The 22990-nt window shown below is 36.7% G+C and overlaps 1 protein-coding gene across 1 annotated transcript in view; it reads left to right on the top strand.

The window, feature by feature from the left end:
• The window catches only part of LOC125236767, a 43045-nt gene that overhangs the window by 1105 nt on the left and 18950 nt on the right, over nt 1-22990 (top strand). The window contains 8 exon segments of the mRNA XM_048143692.1: nt 10426-10578; nt 11149-11308; nt 12959-13017; nt 13373-13569; nt 14301-14411; nt 16722-16758; nt 16761-16823; nt 21536-21685. Of these exon segments, the coding sequence (XP_047999649.1) occupies nt 10440-10578; nt 11149-11308; nt 12959-13017; nt 13373-13569; nt 14301-14411; nt 16722-16758; nt 16761-16823; nt 21536-21685 (916 nt within the window). The 5' untranslated portion in view covers nt 10426-10439.

The following is a 22990-nucleotide window of genomic DNA, read 5'->3' as shown; positions in this document are numbered from 1 at the left end:
AAATTTTAGGGCGCAGTTTTTTGCATAAACCAATAAAAATAATTAAAAAATAATATTAAAATTCCACGAACCGATTCACCTTGATTTAAATGTAAAACTCATCGTCATATAGTAGGTCTGTTGTACATACAAATATTCAGGAACTACAGAGGACGAAATTTGCAAATGCATCCTGCATCTCTATATATTACTCTTCTTTGGAATAAAAAAAATAACCGGCCAAGTGCGAGTCGGACTCGCCCACCGAGGGTCCCGTACAAACTTTCTTTCAAACTACCTAGTTAAAATAATCTCATGTTTTCATATAACTCTAATGACTTGACTAGAAGACAAAAGTATAGGTACTAATGAGCATTATTGTGTATAGCGCCATCTCTTGGTGAATTCGCTAACTAATTTGCGCGACCTGTATACTATGTTGGTTTTTCAGAGATAATTCTTTATAATGTTAACCGATTTAAACAGTTTTTACTTTATTGGAAAGAAGACGGTTTACGTAACATCTCGTATTCATTTGAAGGACGATATACATTCGCAAGGGTGGGTAACTTGAAAGTAAAAATATGAAAAGTTTTTTGTGTTTAAAAAAAAAAGTTTCCAAGATACAAACACGATTATATTTTTCCTGTAATATTTAGCATAAAACCAATGTTTCCTAAAATTTTCATAATTTTTAGTTGGTAAACTTCGGAGATAAGGGGCGGGGAACGGTATTTTTTTTTACATTTTCCTTCAAAATTCTTTTTTTTTCCACAACAAAAAAATTATAAAAAATAGTTTACTTATGTTCAATTTGCGCTCTTTCTAACGATATCCCACTTGACCTAGTAACTTGAAATTTACAGTTTTCCCCCCATTCATTTTGGCCATTTTCTACAATTAAAATTAATAAATTAAAAAAAAAATACTTTCTATTTGTAGAGGTTTACAATGTTCATAACTATTCGAAATTTCAAGTTGATAGCATTAGTAGTTCTCGAGATATTTAGGAAAGTGACAGACGGACAGACAGACGGACAGAGTCGCACCATAAGGGTTCCTGTTTGTACCCTTTTAGTACGGAACCCTAAAAAGACGTCGGCAATGTGCAAACAGTGGTATTCGCGGTAGGCTCTCAATAATAACCAACATTATAACTACTTAATTAATAATAATAAATCTGATATTAGGCAACTATCAAGTGTCATTAAGCGTGATAGCATATATTAAGTGTTAATAAATTCGTCTTTGACTCTTTCTAATATTTTTTTGCTATTGCATACCTACAACCATAAGCGAATATAAAAAAGAAAATGTCGAGTAACTTAACTTGCTACTTTCCCGATTTAAATTAGGAATCAGTCCTCAAACGTTCATTGTAAAAATCACAATGTCACATGCGTGTGTTCATTCGACACGACATACGACATTATTCGACTATCACAAGTGTCACCATAACGACCATTTTCACAAATGAAGCGACGCCTTTTGAAATGGAACGTGACTTCCGTGACTTGCCTCACACCAATAAATGGGGTCACAATGTACCTGATGTGCTACTTAATGTATTTACGATTTATTTGGTCACGATGTCACTAAGTCATGGAGCAAAAAAAGGACATCACATCAGCCGGCCTAGCTGATGTGACAATAATTGACGACGGCGATCGAAGTTCAAAACAAAATCTGGCACTGTTGTGCCACTTATAATAGCGATAGGAAGAGATAGCTACGCTACGACATTCTTATAAAGTAATAAAACCGGCCAAGAGCGTGTCGGGCCACGCTCAGTGTAGGGTTCCGTAGTTTTCTGTATTTTTCTCAAAAACTACGGAACCTATCAAGTTCAAAACAATTTTCCTAGAAAGACTTTATAAAGTTCTACTTTTGTGATTTTTTTCATATTTTTTAAACATACGGTTCAAAAGTTAGAGGGGGGGACGCACTTTTTTTTCCTTTAGGAGCGATTATTTCCGAAAATACTAATATTATCAAAAAATCATCTTAGTAAACCCTTATTCATTTTTAAATACCTATCCAACAATATATCACACGTTGGGGTTGGAATGAAAAAAAAATTCAGCCCCCACTTTACATGTAGGGGGAGTACCCTAATAAAACATTTTTTTCCATTTTTTATTTTTGCACTTTGTCGGCGTGATTGAAATACATATTGGTTCCAAATTTCAGCTTTCTAGTGCTAACGGTTACTGAGATTATCCGCGGACGGACGGACGGACGGACGGACGGACAGACAGACATGGCGAAACTATAAGGGTTCCTAGTTGACTACGGAACCCTAAAAACGATTCTGAAGTTGGCTAGTTACTCAGACCAAAACCTAAACGAGGCAGGCCACTTAAGCCATGACAAGACGAGCTAGACTCTTTTTGGAAGACTGATCGAGATCTGCTCAAGACTGGGAGGAAAGCAAAAAGTGGATGGAGGCCTTTGCCCAAAAGTGGGAAATAATAATAATCATGGAGATTGGACAAACAATAATATCGTAGGAATTTTGGACTTACGTGTGTCAAACTATTAAAAAAATTAAGATAGTAAATTCAAGAGCATTTCAGGAAGGAATTAATGATGATATGACGGGTGAAAGAAATATATAAATGCAATAAATAAATATTATAGGACATTCTTACACAGATTGACTGAGCCCCACGGTAAGCTCAAGAAGGCTTGTGTTGTTGGTACTCAGACAACAACGATACACATAATATACAAATACTTGTGTACTTAGATAACGTCCATAACTCAGGAACAAATATCTGTGCTCATCACAAGAATAAATGCCCTTACCGGGATTCGAACCCAGGACCGCGGCTCAGCAGGCAGGGTCACTACCGACTGAGCCAAACCGGTCGTCAAATATATGGAAGAAGAATGCATGTGTCTCCGTTCACTCTAAGTGAACGGGATAAGGGCAAGCGAATGATGATTTGAATGATTTCAAAAAGGAAATCTTAAAATATTATGGAACACAAAAAATATCATTAACATAAAATTCAATTACACTCAATTTCGTAGAGTGAACTTAATAAGTGACATGGGTTTCCAAGTATATACGTAAAATGTACGAGAAGATAAAAGGTAGAAGTTTTGAAAAGTTGCAAAACTTGCAAAAATACGTAACTATCCACTTGCAAAAGTGACCGGAAAGAACTTTGTTAACATTTTAACGGTTTCTTCTTACACCAAATTTAATAACATAAATTAAAACCCGGAGTCCGCATAAAAACCAACCATTACCCCTGAAATGTATCAAACGGTACTTAAAACATGAATAAAACAGTCCGAATTGCGATCACGCGCGAGAGCATTCACCTTAAAAACCATTTAGAATGTTCAGGCCCCGTAGCCGAATGGCATTTCTCCGACGCGACACGAAAACGAAACGCCGCGAAAGGTAGTCTGGCTCTGTCGCGCCAATACGCAAGAGCGATAGAGGTAGATATCTACGAGCGTTTGTGCCATTCGGCTATGCACACTGGCCCCGTAGCCGAATGGCATTACTCCGACGCGAAACGAAAACGAAACGACGCCGCTGTCGCGCCAATACGCAAGAGCGATAGAGATTGATATCTACGAGCGTTTCGTTACCTGAGCGTTTGTGCCATTCGGCTACGTACTCTGTAAAGAGAGTTAAGGTGACGTGAGTTTGTTCTTTTCTCCATTCACCGCGTATAAGGGCGAACGAAATGAGAGTACCCAGGGGACCGATTTTTGAATTCGCTGTTCGAAAGTCTTTGGAAAACGACGAAATGCTAGTTTTGAAAAAGAACGGCTAGTAATTTGAAATCTAGTCTTAATTACCACTCGTTTTCGATTCTGTTAGTAGATTTTAAATCGTTAGTAGTGGAGATTATTAAATGACTGTATTCCGTTTAGAAAATATCTTCGTAAGACCCATTTAATCGGGGATTGATCTTATTTATTTTTGTATGTTTTAATACAAGAAAAGTAATCGATGTTTTTTCTTTAAAAGTTTTTTTTATACATGCAGGTAGGCCATATTCGAAAGTCATAAAGGATTCGATTCGATCCATCAGAGGAGTAAGGCCTGAAGATTAGTAGATTTTATTCAAATTTTTTATCGATTAAAACCTTTACGACTTCACTAAAATCAGTTTACTGAACCTACTGCACCTTAAGTTTTACTAATCTTACGTCTCTTTGGAGATGTGATAGAAACAAGATGAGAGCAAAAACGCAAGTAGTAATTGTTAAGAAATAGCACAACAGACTATTATAGTGGAATGGGTGCAATTATTTGGAAAGTTCCGACAACGAAGAAGTATTAGCTATGGAATTCGGCCATTTTTTTTATTGACACGTTCGTTTTAAATAGGTTGCTTATACTTATCTACTCCGTATAACATATCGTAAATAGTTTGAGAAAAAACGTATCTCGAAAAATGAACAAAAATGTATGCTCGTGAAGATGGCAACCGTGGAAATGGAAGCTAATTTCAAAATAAATTGACGGCGCAGATATATTTATTTTGTCATAGAGAAACATGTCGGTTTTGACATTTTTTACAGCTAGCTGTTTTTCACTCTAGAGTGAAAGTAAAACTTGCTAAGCTCTTGGTTCAAAGACAGTGTAAGCACTTTCAAATAGTCTACAATAATAATCATTAACATCTTACTCTAAATATCGTAGCTAACAATATAAATTGTTGTTTAGTGTACATTTGATATGTTTATCTCCTAAGTAGTCTAAACAAAGTTTCGAAGCTAAAAGTTGTGTTCTAAGCATTTCCCTCTAGGTACCTCTTAAGCTTAAAGATCTTTCATTTTCTGACCTTACATCATGGTCAAGGGATACTGAAGATAGCAAAGTTGTCAAATCGTGAATCATTCAAAGCTCTTATTCTGACGACCGGTCTGGCGCAGTCAGTAGTGACCCTGCCTGCTGCGCCGCGGTCCCGGGTTCGAATCCCGGTAAGGGCATTTATTTGTGTGATGAGCACAGATATTTGTTCCTGAGTCATGGATGTTTTCTATGTATATAAGTATTTATATATTATATATTATATACATCGTTGTCTGAGTACCCACAACACAAGACTTCTTGAGCTTACCGTGGGCCTCCGTCAATCTGTGTAAGAATGTCCTATAATATTTATTTATTTATTTATTTATTTATTTATTATTTATTATTCTGAACTAGCTTTTGCCCGCGGCTTCGTTCGCGTGAAATTCGAAAATTGCGAAATGTTCCATACAAACTTCCACCCCCCATTTTACGGAAGTGGGAGGTCAGGAAGAGGCAAAAAGTAGCTTATGTTACTCTCTAACCCTTCTGAAATCGATACTTAAAAAATCACGTCAATTAGTCCCTCCGTTTTGCCATGAACGACGGACAAATAAACAGACACTCACACTTTCGCATTTATAATATTAAGTATGGATTGTCACGTAGGATATTGAAATTCTAACTTTCAATCAAACCATCATGTCATGCCACTTCAATCGCTAGAATTTCTAAACTGGAAAGTGGAGCAAAAACCACAGCTACGCAAAAAAATCGCGTGTCAGTTAAAATTCGCGAACTAACTCGATCAAATATAAGTTCATCGTGTCATCACGCTAAAACGCACTTATCATGCAACTTTATGCAACCGAGTTTTTCATGCTTGAGGTGCAAGCACAGAATATATAATAGTACAAGTACAGAAGGCCCACTGCTTTGATGTTCACGACATGCCGCCTTTTTAAATGCCTACAAAATTCTAACAAAGAAACGAGCCGCACGTGCGCGACGCCCGGCGATAGGGTTCCCTACGGATTAAAACGATTTAATACTCAGATAAAATGTTATACTATTATATTCAAGTCGTGGGTACTTTCTAGGTATAAATATATAGTATTTATAAATTTTTGTTTAAGTTCCAATATCACAAGCCTTATTGAATCTTTTCGGGGCCTTAATCAATAGTAGATCTGTGTAAACATGTCCCATGGTATTTATTTTATTCATGATATCTATTTAACTAAGCATTATTAGCCATTCCACACGCGGACATCGCATATGAACCTTAAAAAAAACTCGCGACGTAAAGTAACATTAGAAAGTGCGAACGTGCGTTCCGTGAGAACGCGCGCCACCCCTGATTAGGCCGCGAACTCGCGGCCGCCGGCATGTACTTGTAGCGCGGCGATAGAATCGCGGAGTGAGCCGCCCTTGGTGCAAGTGCTGCATATTTGGCAATTCTGTGGCTAGTTACAGCATTTTAAGCATACATAATACATATCCTTACGTTTTGGCAAAACCTGAGGTTAATTACAGCACGTAGGATGCTTTACGCTAAGCGCTGGTGGCCTAGCGGTAAGAGCGTGCGACTTTCGATCCGGAGGTCGCGAGTTCGAACCCGGCTCGTACCAATGAGTTTTTCTGAACTTATGTGCGAAATGTCATTTAATATTTGCCAGTCGCTTTTCGGTGAAGGAAAACATCGTGAGGAAACCGGACTAATTCCACTAGTTTACCCTTCGGGTTGGAAGGTCAGATGGCAGTCGCTTGCGTAAAAACTAGTGCCTACGCCAAATCTTGGGATTAGTTATCAAAGCGGACCCCAGGCTCCCATGAGCCGTGGCAAATGCTGGGATAACGCAAGGAGGATGATGATGAGGATGCTTTACGCTTAAAATACGATGATGATGTGGATCCAGAGGGGTTACCATGACGTACTAAAGACGTTCAGTTTAGGTTGAGAGAAAGGAACACAGCTATAGCAGTTACATAGCTCCGTCCTTCTCTCTCAACCTAAACTGAACGGCTTTAGCACGTCATGGTAACCCCCCAGTTGTCTCTCATTAAGAACATAGGGTTTTCTGAAGAATCTTCCTCTTCTCATGTACCTGGGCGGGCGGCTAAGTACTTAAAGCTAAAGCTCAGGATGACTACGACTATGTAACGGGGTCGCACATATTTGCAATGATGTGTAGTATTTTTCTTTAGCAGTAGACTTGATAAATAAATGTGCAAACGGGCATTTTCAGAATTTGGAACCCCCCAATTAGCATAAGTTGTTAACAAAAATTAACTCACTGTCAATTTTGTGACGATAATTAAGCATGAATTTCAATAAAAATATTAGTTTTGTGTTTGTTACATAAACTTTAAGCGATAATATACATTAAAAATGTGAAAAAAGTACATTTTTAGACATGTTTTATGCTCAACTGTCGTCACAAAACTGACAGCGCGTTAATTTTTGTTAACGACTTACGCTAATTGGGGGACCCAAATTCTGAAAATGCCCAAACACAAAAGTCATGGTAGCTACTCGTACGTCACAATATTGTACCTTATTAAATCGATCTATAAATTACGTTTTCTAACAATATTGTACACATAAAAATTAATAATGATTACTAGGAATTTTTAGAAATTATAATTATTTATACGCCTGGTTATATTTTGTCAGCAAAATCACTATTTCGGCACTGCTAAGCCAAACAAAAGAAAAATTGCCAAATGTCAACTTATAATCAGAAACCAGTGCCTATTTATTATGCCAACATTCAAAAAGAATTTACTTCGTAAGTAAGTTAATTTCTTGTGTGTCTATATATAACAGGATGAAAGTTTCAGAATTCAGTTTTTGCCTCACGAAAACCGTTACGGTACATAAACTTCGGACCAGATTGTTAAAAACTCCTATTATGAACACAAGATACCTTTCACGATATAAATTAGGAACGCAAACTGATAAAGTTAAAATGAGTTTTATAATATTCTTTGTAGGCGAGAGAGGCTGAGATATTATAGTGTTTTTTTTAATTGTAGACTAATCGGCAATGATTGACCCTAGTCACATTGAAGGAAAGTGAAGACAGAGTCTAAGATGGAGCTCACTGATTCAGTAATAGCCTATTCAATTCACTCTAGCTATAAAGAGACCGAGGTGGTATTTTTCAGGGATCACCTATAGTGGGATCGCATTCTATTCCTTTGCAGTCGGCATCACAAGCGATGAGGCAAATCATGTTGATCGGACTAATGGAACACTACCCACATACGGGTGCAATCGTTCCCTTCGGGGCTTCAAAAATTCACGCTTGTAAATCTGAACGGGGTAGACAGAAAAATGATGCTGTGATATTGCAGTGACAAGACAGGTTACTAGCCCATCGCCCACCTCACATTAGTCCCAATCCAAGAGGCTTCTACGTCATCAAGGAAAGTGGGTAGTGAAATTCCTAGCTCATCACAAGGGTCAACACTAGGTACTGAGTCATAATTATTATTAATAATAATGCATGCACCGTCACGCCTCAGTCATCACTGGCCATAGTTTTGATAGCTGTGTCGTCACACGCAAGGTTGGAAAGCGTACTTGTAGTTTCTTAATCGTGCGGATTGCACACTGTATGTGTATTGTGTATGCGCAAGCACAGTTCTTGTATGGTTCGTTAATTTATTGATTAATTAACAGGTTTATGAGTAATAGGGGTGCAGAAATCTTTTACACTGAACAAAAAATTGGGATCAATTATTGAAAAACAAAAAATTAAAATTGTACAAAAAAAACTACTTAAGTGAAACATAAATTTCTCGAGCATCCTCTTCATGGTGTAACGACCCTCTTTAGTCGATTGTTTAAAAAAACTATCGAAAGATGTCGAGCGTTTAATGGATACCTAAGTATTTTGATGCATCCTGTCTGCAAAACCATGTTACGTTGATAAATCTGCTAAAGTAAGGTTTATCTGTTACTAGCTTTTACCCGCGGCTTCGCGCGCGTTAGAAAGAGACAAAAAGTAGCCTATGTCAATCTCCATCCGTTCAACTATATCTACCTCTACTTAAAAAACCGGCCAAGAGCGTGTCGGGCCACGCTCAGTGTAGGGTTCCGTAGTTTTCCGTATTTTTCTCAAAAACTGCTGAACCTATCAAGTTCAAAACAATTTTCCTAGAAAGTCTTTATAAAGTTCTACTTTTGTGATTTTTTTCATATTTTTTACACATATGGTTCAAAAGTTAGAGGGGGGGGACGCACTTTTTTTTCCTTTAGGAGCGATTATTTCCGAAAATATTAATATTATCAAAAAACGATCTTAGTAAACCCTTATTAATTTTTAAATACCTATCCAACAATATATCACACGTTGGGGTTGGAATGAAAAAAAAATATCAGCCCCCACTTTACATGTAGGGGGGTACCCTAATAAAACATTTTTTTCCATTTTTTATTTTTGCACTTTGTTGGCGTGATTGATATACATCTTGGTACCAAATTTCAGCTTTCTAGTGCTAACAGTTACTGAGATTATCCGCGGACGGACGGACGGACGGACGGACGGACGGACGGACGGACGGACGGACGGACAGACAGACATGGCGACACTATAAGGGTTCCTAGTTGACTACGGAACCCTAAAAATCACGTCAATTCGACGCTCCGTTTTGCCGTGAAAGACGGACAAACAAACAGACACACACTTTCCCATTTATAATATTAGTATGGATTGTTTAACACCAAGCGAAGCCGGGCCACCATTTTGGTAATAAAATCACTTTAGCAATGCTGGCCAAAACATTAAAACTAACGATTTGTGATAATGGTGCTTGATGACAGTCATTTCGTATATAATTCAATGTTTCCGGACAGTAATCATAATGTAAATAACTATGCTGTGTTCTGTTTCTCGGTTTAGTGATTTTAATGCAACGTTTTTACAACATACGGAAAGTGTACACATAGGTATTCTAAGAGTGGGAGAGAAAGACGCTTGCGTTATTTCCGAATGAGAATTCGCAATGACGTATTTGAATGCATATCGTATCTAGAGTACATTTTTGATTAATCATAAAGTTCAATTTGGGTCATAACCAGTGATCGGAACTATGGGAGTAAAACTTTAACAAAACTTGCTAAGTGGACATTTTAGAGTACTTACAGCCATGAAAATATTAATATCCTTGTAGTAATGTATTGGAAATCTTGGGTTCAGGTATAGAATCAAATTTAACACTGATTTGAAAATAATTATGTTGGTTTTATTTAAAATTTATGTCAGCTCTAAGGTTTTGTTAAAGTTTTAATTCCATAGTTCTGATCACTGGTCATAACTATACAAAATATCCAAATTGATAAATAGTTGTCTAATAAGACGATGAAGTTACAGTTAACAATCAAAATTGAGTCAATTTTGTTATAGTTTATGCACTTATATTGCTAATTTTGATAGATTGACAAGTTTGCAAAAAAAACACGTAGATAGTGTAGGCCGGGGTTCAGGTAGAACGAAAAAGAGATGGCGGGATGACTTGGACCCATTTTCATCCGGATTGACCGGAATATATAAATGACAGCGTTGAGTGGAAGAAGCGAGGGGTGGCTCTTGTCCTGAAGTAGTGCACTAAATTAGACTAATAAAAATACATTAAATTACTCTCTATCTAAATCCTAATCTTGTTAATTCCAGGTCCGGAAGCCAAGATGACTCTAGAACAGCCAGCCGGTGAGATGTGGCAGAAGATCCGCGAGGAGTTAAACGAGAAAGCGGATACTAAGGATGCTGACCTCGCCCATATTAAGGAGTGGCTGAAGAAGGAACCTCACCTTCCTGATGAATTCGGTAAGGGGTTATGCTTTCTGCGTGTATAAAATACGAGTAGGTCTAGAGTGTGCCGCTCAATGCGACGGAGAGACTAAGTATAGGCTCTCATCGGGTCTCTTAATTCTGTGCTAGCCATTGAGGAATAAGCAAGCGAAGAGTTGTAACTCCATATATCAATAAATGCAAGTTATTTGTAGTGACATCTAGCGTCATTCACGCTTCAATCACGAGTCAACTAGCGTAAATTATCAGTACTCGACACTAGGTGTCAACGGTGTCTCGTCTGCCAAAAATGTAATATTAAAACAGTTTACCTCGAGACGTCAACTTAAAGTTTAAATTAACCATCGAGCACGATATTTAACAATAATACATTTCATTAAAGTGTCAAAAAGGCCTCTACGTGTTGGCTTCGGCCCCGCGCACGCCTCCCAAAGGTCCAGAACACCATTGTTCCGTGATGGGAAAGATATATTTTTATTGTATCAGTCTACTCTAATCGTTCTCCAACATCATTTCTTAATAAGTTAGATGTCACAAAGTTTTATATATTAAGTATAATACTGATTCATTAATCTGCATCTTCAGATGACCAGCGCATCATGACCTTCCTTCGCGGCTGCAAGTTTTCCCTGGAAAAGACCAAGCGTAAACTGGACATGTACTTCACCATGCGTGCGGCCGTGCCCGAGTTCTTTACCGACCGCGATGTCACCCGCCCTGAGCTTCAGGAGATCCTCAATATTGTGTAAGTTACTTACTTATAAGAATTTGATTTGTCTCCGCTCCAAGGCACGCCATTTTGAATATTTTGATTTTTAATCGATCCTGAGGGCCTACCGCTAATTACGTTTGACGTAGGCACCTATTGTCTCTCCATTGCACTTGTAAACCCATACTTAATATTATAAATAAGAAAGTGTGGTTATCTCTTTGTCTGTCTTTCACAGCAAAACGGAGGGATGAATTGACGTGTTTTATTAAGTGGAGATAGTTCACGGAATGGAGAGTAACATAGGCTACTCATAGACATTTGGTCTCTTTCTAACCCTACTTCAACAAAAAGGGGGAGTGGAAGCTTTCCACACAAACTCTTACCATACAAATTCGCAATTTTCGTCACGCCAGACGTCTTCCAAGTTAGTCTCATGGAGATCTACCTCCAGTCTATGCGCATAGGTATGTTTGAATGACCAACCGAAGGTGTTCACTGTTTCAGTTGATTGACCAAAGTGACCAGACTGTTCTTCGACTGCTCAACGCAGTCAGCAGTCAGCGCGAGCGTAAAAAATCATTAAATACCTATGGGTGTTAACCTAACTGTGTGTCGTCTAAAATGGGCTGTGACAAAATTAATGGGACGTTGGAAGATGACGATATTTATTATAACCACTTCAAAATAGATGTACCGTGGATGTACCTACTTTGATTTCTCCATGAATATAATAAGTTTTACAATGTAAAAACCAATTACATGTTCCATGCATAGTACGGTAGCTGTACGTGATAAGAATTGAATCATGGCATTTAACTAGGTACTTCAAATTAAGCGTAGCACTTATGGGATTTCCTTTGGCTGCAATAATAAACTTAATACGTTGATATTATGCATATATATTTTTTCATTTTACACATTTTTTCTCGGAAGACCAGACCAAAGCCCTCCTACATCTACACATATAACTCAGCTGGCCAGCTATATTGTGCTCCGTGTAATCGCATGTTTAAAACTAAGTTCGGTTTTGCGAGTCGTTTAAAGAGTCCACCAAAACCAAAAATCAGACCACATAGACTAACAAGGAGTCGCCATTACCGGATACGGTTCGGACGACGATAATCAATATGATCATCAATGAATCAATTATTAAAATAATTAAAATACTTCAATGGAAACATAAGTTACCACGATTTTACAAAACAACTAGAGCCTTCTTTTAGGGTCTGGTTGTATTGGGTCTTTAAAATTAGCTTTGTCTAATTGCGTACTTGCCTAGATTTTTTACGGCACTTTGTCATAACATTCCATTTTTTTCTATTTTCAAAAGTATTTATTTACATAACAACTTTTCAGGTTCTTTCCAAGATTTGTGCAATACAATATGCATAAATTATGTAATAATAGGCATGTAGTGTAAGCTGAGTACATGAATAGTTTTTAATATGTCTGCAACTTTATCTTAGTAAGACTATTATACTTATCATTCAAATAAATAATTAACCATGGTTCTGTTATATCCTCTAAGGCATATTTTCCAGCATACCGCAAACTATTTGTAAATGACTATACTTAATTATCAAAATAAAATAAGGTCTAAGGTGATTCATTTTACATTTTAAATCACCCTTATAAAAATTTTATGTACAAAATATGGATATTAACAAACTTTATTTTTTTTAGGCAAATGCCGCCTCTGCCTGGACTTACTCCTGAGGGTCGCCGAGTCATCTTAATGAGAGGTAAAAAACGATTTATGTATTTTTACAGACAAGAAAGGTATATACAGACCGTTAGAGGCTGCTGCTGTAACCCCCAGTATTGGAAACTAACGAAAGCAAAAAATCACAAAAATGGAAATACAATTTTCAAATATTACAAGACAATATTTTTTCAAATCATCACTGTTTCACCACGGCGACAATAAATGATACTTCGCCATTTACTAATACCTACTTGTCTAACAATTGAATATTGACGCTCAGTACCATGTTGATCCAGAAATATCCCCAAAATTGTCACCTTCGTGAAACAGATCCCTAGACATTTGGAAGACTGTTCCATCATTGACTAACTCCATCCTCTTTCCTCACCCAGGAATGGACAAAGACATCCCAACCCCGAACGTGGCAGACGCCTTCAAGCTGGCACTCATGCTGGGAGACGTGAGGCTGAACGAAGAGAAAGAGGGAGTGGCTGGAGACGTGTACATTCTAGACGCTTCTGTGGCCACGCCCACGCACTTCGCCAAGTTCACGCCGACGCTGGTGAAGAAATTCCTCGTGTGTGTACAGGTACGAACGTTTCTGCTAATTTGTTTTTTATGAATGGGCTTACTCTTGACCACGGACTAGCCAAAGGCTACGTGGCTTACCATGAAGTTTTTTTTTATACCACGTCGGTGGCAAACAGGTGTACGGTCCGCCTGATGGAAAGCGGTCACCGTAACCTATGAACGCCTACAACTGCCGACCCATTAGAAACTTGTACACACACTCCTTTTTTGAAGAACCCCATACTGTAGTTCATCGGGAATACCTCGGCATGCTCATTCCACAGCCGGAGCTTCCTCTGAAACCGCACGGTACGCGACCATTTAGGTTGCAAGTGAGCTCGCCCAGAAGATATTCATTCCTCCTTCATGATATTGATCATCTTCTTTGTAAACCTGGTATCGCTCACTATTGAGTACTTAGGTATTTCATTTTTAAGAAACCTTGGTTTTGTAAAGAAGTTTCGTTCCGAAGTGAACTGTAAATTCTCGAAAGTCGACTATGTCACTCACTCGGATGATTATGGTTTTAATTGTGGTAAACTTTTTAGTAAGCTGTGGCTCATTTCACAACTGCGACATTGTCGGCTGACAGTGAGACTTAGCCGTTCATTGCCTGTTCAACAAGGGAATATTTACCCTGCGTATCAATGTTACTTATCGACCCAGAAATAGGCACACAATTGTCAGTGTCAAGTATCAATGTCGCTGTGGTGTAACCCACTGGTCTTATAAGATCATATTTTATTACAGGAAGCCTACCCAGTCAAGCTGAAGGCGGTACATGTGATCAACGTGTCGCCACTGGTGGACAAAATCGTCAACTTCGTCAAACCTTTCATCAAGGAAAAGATCAGAGACAGGGTAAGGAATATATAACAACAAATTAAATCTCATTGAAAAATAGCCTATTCAGTAGCAAAGAAGCTGTCATTGCATCTAAAACTCGCCAATTAATTAAAGCTTTAACTTTGCAATTAAATAAATTGTGTGTGCAATTAATTATTGTGTAAATTTATATTAAATAATACATCCTCGCCCATTACGTGGCCCTCCATAATAGCGAAGAACTTTCATCTAATTTTCTGATACACTTTTGTTCCTTATTTGATATGAAACATTCAATATAATATGTTATTTCATATCATATCTTTATGCCTGTGTGGTGACGGGTTAAGAATTTCACCACCCCCTTTCTTCGCGTGGGTGTTGTAGAAGGCGACTATGTGATATGGGTTGAATTGTGGCGTAGGCGAGAGGCTGGCAACCTGTCACTGCAATGCCAGTTTCGTTTTCTTTCAACCCCTTATTTGCCAAGAGTAACACTGAAGCTTTAGTAGTTTCATGTGTTCTGCCTACCCCTTTATGGGATACAGGCGTGATTGAATGTATGTTGTATGTATGTATCTTCATGATAGAATGGAACACCATACCATATACATAAAGTCTAAGTTGTCATCGATTTTAATAGCCTTGTGAAAATGAAATACTGAAAAAAAAACTGGAATGAAATAATTAATATTACTCAAAATATTCAACTCTTTCAAGGCGGGGTTTACTCTGCCTGTATATCTATTTAAAACAGACTGTTTTGTAACTAGAAGGCTCACTAATGGCACAGTATAATAAAGAGTACTATCGTACAGTATGGCCACTCCCGCTCCCCGCTGAAAGTGCAGCCCACCCCGTCTCGGTTACCTCACAGTTACCGCCTGTCAAAAACGCGAACAGTCAACCTGTCATATGTCACTCATACAAGCATAGTACGCGTTCACCTACACGAGGTTAGACTGTGTGCTAGGAACGCGCCTCTTTCATATAATACTAGCTTTTACCCGCGGCTTCGCCCGCGTAATAAAAGTATTCATTAAGATTTTCATTTGGATCCGTAGGGACCGTAGGTTTCTCTGTAGGTATATTTATCTGCGATTATTTCGATTGCACATAATACTTTTGCTTGCAATGATTGTAGAAATATTACACATCGACCACAGCGTAGGTAATTCTATATACGCTGGGGAAACCTTTATAAACATCCCACATAGCCCGTATTTCGACACTATGATCGGTGGGTAAAAAGTACTTTTTTCTATTATCCCTTACAATTTTTTACATTTTGCTTATACTTATCGCAAACGTAATCTTCAAGCAAGCAAACAACGATCGTCTTAGAGCACATTGATTGTAAGAGACCGCCGATCGATTATCCGTATCCCTCTAAAGATACCCATATTATCCGTATCCGTATCCGTATCGCTATCGCTATCGCTATCGCTATCGCTATCCCTATCGCTATCCCTATCGCTATCCCTATCGCTATCCCTATCGCTATCCCTATCGCTTTCCCTATCGCTATCCCTATCGCTATCCCTATCCCTATCCCTTATCAAGATGTTTAATGATATAACACTTTAAGTTCTCGCGCTTTGTACACATATTTAAAGTCACATACAGGTCGAACGGGATTAATTAATAACATTATTTTTACCTTTTTTCCCAACGTTTCGGCCAGGTTGCACTGGCCGTGGTCGCGGAAGACTGACGTCCCAGCAAAATGTCACCGGAGATGTAAACAACACAAAACTACCCGATATTAATTTATATAAATGTTCGGGGTAGACAAATAAATATAATCTACCCGCTTTTAGTTAATGTTTATTTCCCACCATGTTTATTTTAAAGGTAAAAATAATGTTAATTAATCGCGTTCGACCTGTATGTGACTTTAAATATATGTTTAATGATTTCTTATCAAGTGCTAAAATATAAAGTTTCATGGTTTTATCATTTAAAATTAAGAAATCCCATACAAACTTTCAACCTCTTTTTCAACCCCTTCATCCCTTTTTTTCGAAATAAAAAGTAGCCTATGTTCTGTCTCAGGGTCTAAAGATTGTCTGTTCCAAATTTCATCAAAATCGGTTGCGTGGTTTAAGCGGGAAAGCGTAACAGACAGACAGACAGACAGACAGACAGACAGACAGACAGACAGACAGACAGACAGACAGACAGAGTTACTTTCGCATTTATAATATTAGTATGGATGGATTTGATCGCCAGTGTCCGAGGTGTGCTAATGGGGTCGACCATAGAACGTCGTTCATGCGATTCTTTTAAATTCAAGTGGTAATTTTGCACATAATCTTCACTGACTGATTGTCAATTGTTTTACAGATTCATCTCCACTCTGATGTCAATGAACTCTACAAGCACGTCCCCAAGAAATGCTTCCCACAGAATACGGCGGCAACTGCGGCTCCATGACTGATCTGCATAGTAAGTTACATTTTGATAAATATTGAATTACCTAAATACCTTTAATAAGGGTGCGCCAAAGTTCATATAAAATTAGTATGTAGATTATTGGTAGTCCGAAAATGTTTCTCATACAATTTTACATTATAACGATCATTATTTATAACAATTTTATGTTAATAACTATCGTAACTTCGAATGACTTATGTTCATAATGTCATTCATCATAAATACATTTTATACTAATGTTAATGTTTATATACTTATTTATCATAACGATTGCGAGTAATATAATTTATAGTTATATTATTGTTAACAGAACAGAAATCACATGTGTCAGTCCAGTTAGGTGCGACGACGAGCGTAGCGAGGAGGAGCGTGTTAGGTTGACCGTGAGCAAACCAGAAACGACTTTTTAATGTAAATTGCATATGTCACTGTTAAAACCCCAAGCGCGCTTCTATAAATGGCACAAGTTTTTCATAGAACTTCCCCAAAACTTTTTAAATAATTTTATGATGAATGATTTTCTTAAACACAAAATTATGAATGTTATTAAATGTTTGTATAGAATTTATGATTAAAAATTTTCGGCTAAATGATTATTATGAACAGTGATAGTAGTACTACTGATAATAATGAAATAAAATTACGAAAAGTAAAATTATGAGAAATGATCATTCGGAGCACTAATCGGTATAAACAATAATTTTATAACAAATAATTTTATATGAGCCAATATGGACCCCTTTAATACAGTTTTGAAGATTAAAACAGCTATTTATTTACGTCTATTGATATTATAATAATATTATTAATGCCTGGAGGCACCCTAGGTTAGGCTTTTTAATAATGTGTTTATATGTTTTATATTGTTTTGTGTTTATTTATTTTACTTTTATACTCATATTGTAAAAAACCTAGCCTAAGAGAAAAGATAAAGGAATGATAAAAACAGTGTTAAACATTATTAAATATCGGGAGCTCGACAAAAATCAAAAAGGTAATCACGGTCTATATCCCGGTCAATATAAGTCTAGTGTTAAACATTATTAATAATTGCTGTTTTTAGGGTTCCGTAGTCAACTAAGAACCCTTATAGTTTCGCCATGTCTGTCTGTCCGTCCGTCCGTCCGTCCGCGAATAATCTCAGTGACCGTTAGCACTAGAAAGCTGAAATTTGGTACCAATATGTATATATTGTATATCAATCACGCCGACAAAGTGGTAAAATAAAAAGTAAAAAAAAATATTTTGTTAGGGTACGGTCCCCTACATGTAAAGTGGGGACTGATTTTTTTTTCATTCCAACCCCAACGTGTGATATATTGTTGGATAGGTATTTAAAAATGAATAGGGGTTTACTAAAATTGTTTTCTGATAATATTAATATTTTTGGAAATAATCGCTCCTAAAGGAAAAAAGTGTGTGTGCCCCCCCCTCTAAGTTTTGAACAATATGTTTAAAAAATATGAAAAAAATCACATAAGTAGAACTTTATAAAGAATTTCTAGGAAAATTATTTTCAACTTGATAGGTTTAGTAGTTTTTGAGAAAAATACGGAAAACTACGGAAACCTACACTGAGCGTGGCCCGACACACTCTTGGCCGGTTTTAAATAATTAAATTTAGTTTTTCAAAGGGAAATTACTTCAATTTCTCTTAGGTATCAATAATAATTAATTTAGGTATATTCCGTCAATAACAATGCCGTTCTGACGTAAGTCGTTAAAATAATGTTGTTTTCCAGAAACAAGTCTTTCTTGAATGAAATATTTTTGTAATTTTCATTAATTTCAAATGCAAAAGGAGACATATTGACAGACAATTAAAAGTAATTGACAAGTGTATTTTTTTTTTATCAGACTATCGCAGTAAATGTGTAACGCAGGCGGAGCGAAAGTAGAAAACATATTTTTATATTGAAAGTGTGATGAAAAACTATGTGTGTAACTCGAAACGTAAGAACATCGCAAACTCGAGTTTTTAAATCACTCTGAAAGCCGTCGCGCTTTAACGCGTGTCAGATAGCAGTTGCTTCCGTAACTCTACGCCAAATCTTGGCATTAGTTGTCAAAGCTAGTTATTTAGTTAAGTAACTCAAATTACTATTAAATTTAAGTTTTTTGGTTGGGGACTGAAAATCAGCGGTTTCTCTGAGTCTCATCGATTTTTCACAAACTTCTGTAATTTTATTAATTTCGTATTGTGTTAGAAATATAATCGATACCTCTGGGTTCAATTGGCGTAAAGGACATTTTGGCGAAAATGAGTTATATATACAGTTTTGTTCAGAATTTCAAGCGCTATCGATCTGTGTAGTTAAAATTTCGATATCTCTTAAAAAGTTGCCTTTACGACCAAGATTTTCTACTATGGACTTGCAAAAATAGCCTTTCTGAAGGGGCGTAAATATCAAGTCATTAATTATAAATTATTATTTGTGTCGTAAAGGAAATCTACAAATAAAAATATAGTCGTAAGTCACCTTGATATTATATTGTTGCCCTTTAAGCCCTTACTTTTTAAGGATCACTTTCTATAGTAGTGTGGTAAAGTTGGGCGTAAAGGACAAGTTTTTTTGTTCTTCGTCCTTTACGACCAGCACTAAAAATATTTTATCCGCAACTGTAATCGATATCTTTGGATTCAATTGTCGTAAAGGACATATAATGCAGGTTTCCAAGAGAAAGATAAACCCACTTTTTTGTTTTTTTGACCTATTTTTGTGACGTGTTAAGAAAAATATGCAGATTACGAGTATCTTTAACCTAGTGTAGCAACCGTAGTGATAAACTAAACGATTTAGAAGATAGATGGTTGTAAAGGACACGTCAAAATGCTATAACGTCCTTTACACCCATGATTTGATAGGGTCGTAAATGACAGTCTTAGATGATTTTTATACAAAGTCGGGGCGTAATTGTAACCGAAATGGTACTACAAATGTTGTGCTAAGTTTACAATTAAAAACTGGAAAAATGTATCAAAACGTATTAATATGGCATAGAATAGATACATTAGTTTAATGCAGTGTATTATTTATCTAAGCTATCTTAGCAACAAAAAAGAACAAGGCTATTTTATATCCAGTTTTGTAATAAAGAAACAATATTTGCTTAAAAACTATCTAATACTTTGGCAACAAATTCAAAGTTATTTTTTAGTATTCGCCGCTGTCTGAATAGTCAGTAGGTTACGCATTCAGCCTTTAATTCTAGCAGGGAAACGCTTTCGTAGTATTATTATACTGCGGCGAGATGTAGGTAATAAAAAAAAACACTATGGTAATCAGGGTACGTACCCAAATGCACAAACGCTCACGATAATATCTATTTCGTAGCTATATATCTTTATCGCTCTTGCGTATTGCACCAGACTGCATTTTTGTCGGCGTCTGGCGTCGACGATTGCCATTCAGCTACGCCGGCAGTAAATTTTAACAGTAGACTATACTAACATTTAGTGCGACAATAACAGGTGCGTTTCGCTAGCGAATGAGCGTTAGCGTTTGGTGACTTGGCTATGTACCCAGGTACTTAAAGCATTGACTATAATATTTCTAGGATTGAACTCATAATTAAGATTATTCTTATTTAACAGGTTTTAGACTAAATAACAATCTTCTGTTTTAAAATTATCAAAAATATGAATCAACATAGTAGGTAGTCTTGACTACAGTTACTATTATTTATTAGTTGGTCACAGTTTGTATACGCGTCCTAACTTGCGTTTATAAATAGGTACTTAACTCTTTAGTTATTCTTAGAACTTCTTTCTCTTTAGACTTAAAATTACTGTCGTATTAAATATAGTCTACTGTTCACAGTTGCTGATTAAAGTTTACGTGATTACCATTAGTGTTTTTATATTTACTTAAACTACGAAAGCGTTTCCCTGCTAGAATTAAATACTGAATGCGTAACTTATTGAGACAGCGGCGAGTACTAAAATAATAACTTTCCAAAATATTAGATAGTTTTTAAGCAAATTTTGTTTCTTTATTGCAAAACTGGATATAAAATAGTCTTGTTCTTTGTCTTTGCTAAATATTTAGATAAATATACACTGTAACACTATTGTGGCTATTCTATGCCATATTAACTACGTTTTGATACATTTTTCAAGTTTCTCAATTGTAAACTAAGCTAAAAACAGTTGCCATTTGTACCATTCCGGTTACATTTACGCCCCGAATTTGTATAAAAATCATCTAAGACCGTCATTTACGACCCTATCAACTCTAATTGTTCAAAAAAATCGTGGGTGTAAAGGACGTTCATAGCATTTTGACGTGTCCTTTACAACCATCTAACTTCTAAACCGTTTAGATTATCACTACGGTTGCTACACTAGGTTAAGGATACTAAAAATCTACATATTTTTCTATATACGTCACAAATATAGGTCAAAAAACAAAAAAGATATAAACATTTTTCTAAAAAAAAAGTTGTTTTTTGCTTCTCCTGAAAACCTGCATTTTGTCCTTTACGCCAATTGAACCCAAAGGTATCGATATGAGCCGTGGCCAAAATGCCGGGATAACGCAAGGACTTTCGTTTACAATATTTAACTTTCGCTTCAAGCTGCACAATGTACTAAATTGTATCTTCCTTGATATGTATCAATTAGTAATGTGTATCAATGGATCCCGTACTTATCTTTTATTCTATGCAAGACAATGCCATAAGACGAACATTTAGTCAATAGTTTAACATATTTTTTTCCACAGATTCATGGGTGAAGAAATTGGAAGAGTACAAAGACTGGTTCGCTGAGCACGAAAACATCAAAGCGGACGAATCTCTCAGACCTGGCAAACCTACCAACTACGATGAGCTCTTTGGCATCGACGGCTCCTTCCGTCAACTCGTCATCGACTAATATGTAGACGTAGCTAGCTGAAAGCGACATGTGATCTCCAAAAGTGAGAACAGTTTCAATAGTAGCTGTTTGTCACTCTGTCGTGTTTGTCGCTTCAGTTAGAATAGCCAAACGGCGAATGGGAACGGTTTTTATCAGAGATGACTACGTAAATTCTATCTGTGAATACCTGTAATTGGCTTTGTGTTATTATTTAAATTAGCATAATGTTATTTATAGCTGTTGGTGTTCCGAAAATAAATAAATAAAATAAATAAATATAATTTTAGTCAAAAGTTTCTGGTTGGTTGCTTGTAAAAACAAGAATGACCAAATATTTTGGTTAATGACAACCAATAGTGACTTTTACTGAAAAAGGACCGTCACCATTCGTGCTTGGCTTCGTAATTTTTAATACTCAGCCAGATTCAAAAGATTTCGTCGCACAAAAATAATACTCAAATTGATGTCTTTCTAATTTGGCAATGTATTAGCGTCTCTTTACTGTCGCTTTACTTAGTTACCATTTAGTTAATTGGTGCTCTTGTATTATATGGACCAAATATTATGTGGACCAAAGCTAAAGGTCTTTGCTCAATGTTTGCGGTGATATGTTTGATGGTTGCTTTGAATATTTTAGGCGTTTGGACCAATAAATACTCTATTTTTTATAATCTGTTGTTTCTTTACTACTTGTAAATATATTTACCCCTAAGCCCCTTCAAAGTTTTGCTTTTGCTATGACAACACATAGAGAGACTCTGTCTCTTTCATTTTACAGATACCGAGAGATGCCATCACGAATGTTGACCGATTCCCCATAAATGTGAATAAAGCCTTAGGAAGGCTCAGTTTCGGAAAAATCTAATTAAATTCTAAAAGAACTTGTAAAAGGCAATAGAATAAACTGCGTGCTTAACCGAATGCACAAACGCTCATGAAACGCTGACGAAACGAAACGCTCGTAGATATATATCTCCATCGCTTAGAATATTGGCGCGACAGAGCCAGACTACCTTTCGCGGCGTTTTGTTTTCGTTTCGCGTCGTAGAAATGCCATTCGGCTGCGGGGCCAGATATTACAGTTATTTTATGGAAATATTGCGAGTGTATGTCGCCGTGAGATAGACTACCTGTCCTTATGTCATTACAGTTAAAACATTACAATCATGTGCTAGGCCTACTGAAAAGATTAGTCGGAGACTAGGTATACGAGTAATTTAAACCGAGCACTATGGTCAACGGAAAAGTGGTCAGCTAAGCCAGATAGATATTAGTCGTCAGCAAAATGCGAGCGTTACATATTAATAATAACAGCATAACG

Source organism: Leguminivora glycinivorella, chromosome 19 (assembly GCF_023078275.1).
Source record: "Leguminivora glycinivorella isolate SPB_JAAS2020 chromosome 19, LegGlyc_1.1, whole genome shotgun sequence".
Taxonomy (NCBI): domain Eukaryota; kingdom Metazoa; phylum Arthropoda; class Insecta; order Lepidoptera; family Tortricidae; genus Leguminivora; species Leguminivora glycinivorella.
Note: the sequence above shows the minus strand (reverse complement) of the source record. Positions and strands in the feature narration are given on the sequence as shown.